Consider the following 5923-nt stretch of genomic DNA (forward strand, 5'->3'; position numbering starts at 1 on the left):
TTCTGGGCGGTCCAGAGGCCCAGGCGGAGGCCCGGCCCCCAACCTTGGGGTTGATGAAGAGGCCAGCCCAAGCCGCTCTATCTCGGGCCAGCTCCTTCTGGACTGAGCCTGACTGAATAACGTTCCCTCCCTGGCTGCAGAGCTCAGTTTCCGACCCTACAAACTACTGCCGCGCAGCTTCTGTAGGCTGCTGGGGGCAGGCTGGGGCGGGGTCTGGCAGACCCCGGGTACCGCGGGCAGGCCTCCAGGAATGCTCTCTTCCCCGCCCCCAGCCCAAAGTGCCACGTTGGCGGTAGTGGCGGCCTCGAGACCGAATGCCTCCGGCGCTGCCTGCCTCGCAAGCATAACCTGTAATTCCGACCCGGAGCGCTGCCCATTGGGGTGTTGCCCCGCCCACCTCTCCCTGCAGCCGCTAGTCGGCTGGAACTTCTAATCACCCGGCTCCTGGGGTTGAAGCACCTGCCGGATGTGGGGAGGGAGGAGGCGGCCAGATGTGAGGAGGCAGAATTAAGCCCCGAGTCTCTTGGTGACTTGGTAGGAAAGTGGAGTAGACAGGCCTGCAATCGCCCTTGGACGGCGGGGCGACGTTAGTTGGCTTTGCCCTGCAGGAGCGCTCGACTTGGCACCAGAATTCCTACTGCTTTGCCATTATGCAACTCTTCTAGCGGATGGAACTGTAAAGTCAGATGCTACAGGGCCTAGCCTTTCAACCAACTCTAGCTTCTCAACTACCGTCTTCTCCCATCCTACCCCCTAGTCCCTACGCCCATCCCAGCCCACCCCACCCCAACTCTAGTCCTTTTCCAGCTTGGTGTCCGGTTACTGCTCTTCTGTTTTGTGACTTTGGCCCAGGCTAGGGGAAGTGGCCCAGGAGGGTCCCGTGCGGCTGCATAAAATTGGCAGCTTCAGAACAAGGGGAGGGGGTGGGGTGTGCGACGTCGAGGGGGCGGGGAGAGGGGGCGGAGGAGCTGATCTCCGAGTGCAAGTCCCTGGGCTCTGTCAGAGATTCTCAAGTCGGAGCAGAGGTGGCTGACGGGCCCTTTCCACTGCCTGCTTTTTTGGACAGAAGTCACGGCTGCTCTGAGGGGCGCAGTCCCGGACACTAGGTGAGCCGCTCTGGGCCCCAGGGCATCACCGCCCTGCAACACACACGCACGCGCACACACATACACACACCCCTCCGCCCTACTTCCTTTCCACCCTTGTTAACAACTCCTCCTGGGACCATCCGTCCGCATCCACCTCTGGGGCAGGAAGCTTCAGAGTTGGATGGGTGGTGGTGGTGATGCCTGTGTGTGCTTGAGCTTTACCACTCCTCTCACCTCTCCCTAACCCTCAATTACCACCCAGCATAACTGACGACCCCTTCAGGGTCACTCTGCCTCCGTGTCCAGGGTCTACTTGATTCCCAGGTTAGCAGGGGAGGGGACAGTGCTAGGGTTCAAGTTGGTAAGAAAAACAGGGAGGTTGCTTCTGACCTTCCTGACCTGGCTTTCCTTCCCGGCAGGGTGCCACTCACGCGCTGATGCCCCAAGTGCTCTCGGCTTCCAGCTAATCATGCCACAGCCGCCCGCCGCTGCCTTGGCGTTGCCCGTGCTGCTGCTGCTGCTACTGCTGGTGGTGCGGACGCCGCCTCCGACTGGCGCGCGGCCACCCCCAGTTCCTGATTACCTGCGGCGCGGCTGGCTGCGGCTGCTGGCGGAGGGCGAGGGCTGCGCTCCCTGCCGGCCAGAAGAGTGCGCCGCGCCGCGGGGCTGCCTGGCCGGCCGGGTGCGCGACGCGTGCGGCTGCTGTTGGGAATGCGCCAACCTCGAGGGCCAGCTCTGCGACCTGGACCCCAGCGCCCATTTCTACGGGCATTGCGGCGAGCAGCTTGAGTGCCGGTTGGACGCAGGTGGCGACCTGAGTCACGGAGAGGTGCCCGAGCCGTTGTGTGTATGCCGCTCGCAGCGCCCGCTCTGCGGTTCCGACGGCCGCACCTACGCCCAGATTTGCCGCCTGCAGGAGGCGGCCCGTGCTCGGCCGGACGCCAACCTCACCGTGGCGCATCCTGGGCCCTGCGAATCGGGTACGCACGGCTCAGGGCCCCGACCCCCGGCACTTGGGGCTCCTCGTGGCGTTGCTCCCGGGGCCCCGGACGGCATGGATATCTGGCCAGCGGAGTGAAAAAGATGAGGCCAGGGAGGCCTCGAGTCCATTATGAGTTTACTCTCGGGGGTGGTCCGCGGAGACCGCCGCCTGAAGGTGCGGGTCCGGGGCTTTGTCAGCAAGCGGCGTGCGCTGGGGTGCGTGCAAGCTCCAGAGCCCGCTGGCAGAGACCAACCCTCTGAGAGAGCAGGCACATAGTTAACGCTTGGCCTTAACTTTGAGCTAGTGAAGGGAGACTCTCAGACTGTCCAGGCCTCCGGAATCCAGGCAGGGAGACGGGTTCCTGTGAGATGCAATCAAGTTTCGTTTGAGCAGTTTCCTAAAGCCAGTGCTTACTTAACCTAGGCTCTGAGCCTCTCGTTTAGGGATTAGTGTAGAAGGGGGGCTCTCCCAGCTTCTCCTCCCCCATCCCAGGGGGCTGAGGGCCATTCAAGCCTCAAGTTTTCTTTGGCTGCTTTAGTAACCTTCACTTCCTGAGGGGTCTGGTTTGGCTGGGGCTACTGGGAAAACAAACGCTCTTCAGGAGCTTCCCCCCACAATTCTAGGCTTTCTGCCTGCTGCCCAAATTGGTTTCAGTGTCTTTGCCTTTGCCATGTGGCTGCCCCACCTCCCGAGGGGCGGGTGGGGAAAGGGCTGCTTCTCTGGCCTTTGGCAGCTGGCACCTGGTAGGGAAGGGGGAGGATGTGGGGGAGGTAGGTGTTGGTTACAACACATTAGGATAGGGGCCTGGAGGGTAGAATGAGGACAGGGGAGCAATCAGGGACAGCCTGTGGCTGCCAAGCTGAGGTGTGGGTCTCTGTCCTTGTTCATGCGTTCTGTCTGCCTGTGCGTTTCCATCTCTGCGTTCCTACCCTTGTGTGTATCTGCAGCTACATTTGTATGTACTACCTGTGTGTACCTGTCGTGTTTATGCATGTGTATTTACCTCAGCACATATTGTGTTCCTTCACAAACACATTCAGAATGGTTTGTTATATGAGGTCCTTGCTGGGCTGGGTGTGCCATTCTATTCTCAGGCCTCCCATCTCTACCTCCAGCACCCCAGATCCTGTTGCACCCATATGACATTTGGAATGTGACAGGGCAGGATGTGATCTTTGGGTGTGAAGTGTTTGCCTACCCTATGGCCTCCATAGAGTGGAGAAAGGACGGCTTGGACATTCAGCTGCCAGGGGATGACCCCCACATCTCGGTGCAGGTAGGGGCAGGGAGCTGAGGCCTCCCCAGGGCAGCCCAGGGTCCTCCTAGAAGAATACTGCTGACTCCTCCTGGCTCCAGTTTAGGGGTGGACCGCAGAGGTTTGAGGTGACGGGCTGGCTGCAGATCCAGGCTGTGCGTCCCAGTGATGAGGGCACCTATCGCTGCCTGGCCCGCAATGCCCTAGGCCAGGTTGAGGCCCCAGCTAGCCTGACAGTCCTCACACCAGGTAAGGGAAATCCCTGAGCTCTGGGGGCTGGGGGAAGGTGGTGGATTCAGGCCCTTGACTGTGTGTCCAGGTGTGATGTGCATGTGGGTACACACACAAGCATGGCTTTCCCACAGACTGGGATACGTGGGCACGGACAGCACCTCTCTCCTGTTCTCTCCCCTTTGTCTGTATGTCTTTGCAGACCAGCTGAACTCCACAGGCATCCCGCAGCTCTCATCCCTGCACCTGGCTCCTGAGGAGGAGGCTGAGAGTGAAGAGGGCGAAGATTACTACTAGGTGCAGAGCTGTGGCCCGTGGGGGTGGGTGAGTGGGGGTAGTTTTCATTCCCGCTCTTGAAAAGATCTGGAAAGGCAGAGCAGGGCCCCTTCACAGATTGATTTAATGCCTTTAGTGGGAGAGATGTGATGGTGATGGGAGAGACAAAAATTGAAGGAGGGTAAGAAGAGAGCCAGAGACTAGGGGAGGTGGGATGCAAAGGGGCCCATGCAGGAGATGCTCTGGCCAGGACAGTCTCTTGTGTGGACCAACTAGGCAGAACGTAACAGTTGCCTGCTGGTCTGTAGGCTAAGTGGGTGGGTGGCTGGCTGGGTGGGGAGGAGCAGAGCTGAGACAAAGGCGTGCAAACTCCAGGATCGTCCACTTCTTTTTAGCAGCCCTCCCTCCAACCCTGCTCAACCAGTCTTCTGACTGCTTTTGTGCATAGATCCTGCTCTTATTTTCCTAGAGCATAATCTTTGCCTAACCTGTTTACCCTTCCTCAAAACTCACCTTCTAGAAAATTTCTCTCATAAATCCCAGTTCACTTACTAAGTGTTTGGTGTTTGCTGTCTGCTGTCCAGGAGAGCCTGCTAGAGCATAGTTTATTTAGCTCAGTGCAGTAAGATGGGCATTTGGTCATGTCTAATTTTTCTGTCCTAGAAACTCCGTGAGGGCAGCACCGTATCTTATACCACTTTGTACTGGACAGTGCCTAGCACGGGACTAGGCACAGCAGGCATACAATAAAGACTTATGAAACAAACTGCGCCGCACAGATGGCTCATGCAGATCTGCACACAGAGACCACATTTCTTTAGGAGGCCTTCCAGGGTACTAGGAATCTGGCTTCCAGAAGTTGTAGGTCCTGCTCTCTAAGCACGTGCCTGCCAGATGCAGAGGAAGCTTGAGCTGCACACCCCCTCACCCTCCTGCACGGGCAGGAAGGCTGGAGCCATCAGATTGGGAGGGAGGGTATCTTCCCAGTCTGCACTCCACTGGGGCTGATCTAGAGACAGATTGCCTGCACCTCCGTCCCCTCCCCAGGCAGTGTGGGGAACCAGATCTACGTGGGTAGGACCGAGTATGAAAGCATAAATTGGATGGAGGAGGGGAGAAGTTTGGTCACATGTATGAGCCGCACCCTAGGACTTCCCTACGAATCCGCCCATTTTCCAGCTGAACTCAGACAAAGTCATGTAAAGTCTGTTTTCTCATCTGCCCCAACTGACATGTCCTCTCTCTGGAGGTCCCTCACAGAGCCGTACTCTTTCGCTCCCGAAAGCTCTCTCCACCCTCTCCAGGGACACTGGTGAGGCGCAGTGTTTATTGACTGCTTGAAGGAGAAAATGAAAGCTTAAGTTCGAGAGGCCAAGACCCTGTGTGTGGATGTCAAGGGCCTCCTACGCGCCTGGGCTCCGCCCGAAGCCTGGCGCCACAACGGGAGAAGTCGTGGTTGGCTCGGTGTCTGAGCTTGTCCTCTGAGGCCCAACGCAGGGAGCCCGGCCTCTTGGGAGGGGTGTGGCCCAGACCCCAACCCAAGGGCTTGGCCGCACCTCCCGTGGAACCACATTGCCGAGTCCTGGCTAGAGTCCGGCGTTTCCTGGAGCTGTGCTCAACAGCTCGAGCGGGTTGAATGCATACTTGGGGCAAATTCTAAGTTGACAGCGAAATCAGGAATAGGGATGTGAGCGGTGTGGCGGCGATTAAGAGTCTGGACCAGAAAGAGGTCTGCTCTGCGCTGGAAGAGGGGAACGGGGGTCTGGGTCCCCGAAATTCGCCTGGGAATCCGCCCCTGACTTATTCTTCGCTACCTACTCCGGGCCAGCTGGGCTCAAAGACGCCCCCTGGCGGGCCCATCAATCCTACTGAGTCCGCTTGGAGAGACCACAGGCTCTACTAGATCCTAGAGGGTCACTCGCGGCCGCAGAACCTGTACTCCCGGATCGGTTTTGCAGACTTTACAGGATGTTCAGGTGCAGTCTCCTTCTAGCCTCAGTTTTCCCCTCCGCGGCGCTGCAGGTTCAGGCCCCACAGCCTTGACTAGGAGGAACCCCTGCTGCTTCCCCCCACCCACCTCCAACCCCCTTT

At 58.7% G+C, this 5923-nt stretch overlaps 1 protein-coding gene across 1 annotated transcript; it reads left to right on the plus strand.

Annotated features, from left to right (window-relative positions):
* Window positions 1–962: 962 nt before the first annotated feature.
* On the plus strand, window positions 963–4631 carry KAZALD1 (Kazal type serine peptidase inhibitor domain 1). The gene is made up of 5 exons (XM_040255097.1): window positions 963–1106; window positions 1508–2068; window positions 3186–3346; window positions 3427–3574; window positions 3759–4631. Exons 2-5 carry the CDS (start codon window positions 1558–1560, stop codon window positions 3851–3853), a joined length of 915 nt encoding a protein of 304 aa, XP_040111031.1. The 5' UTR covers window positions 963–1106; window positions 1508–1557; the 3' UTR covers window positions 3854–4631.
* The last annotated feature ends 1292 nt before the right edge of the window (window positions 4632–5923 follow it).

Source organism: Oryx dammah, unplaced genomic scaffold (genome assembly GCF_014754425.2).
Source record: "Oryx dammah isolate SB20612 unplaced genomic scaffold, SCBI_Odam_1.1 HiC_scaffold_14, whole genome shotgun sequence".
In the NCBI taxonomy this organism is placed as follows: domain Eukaryota; kingdom Metazoa; phylum Chordata; class Mammalia; order Artiodactyla; family Bovidae; genus Oryx; species Oryx dammah.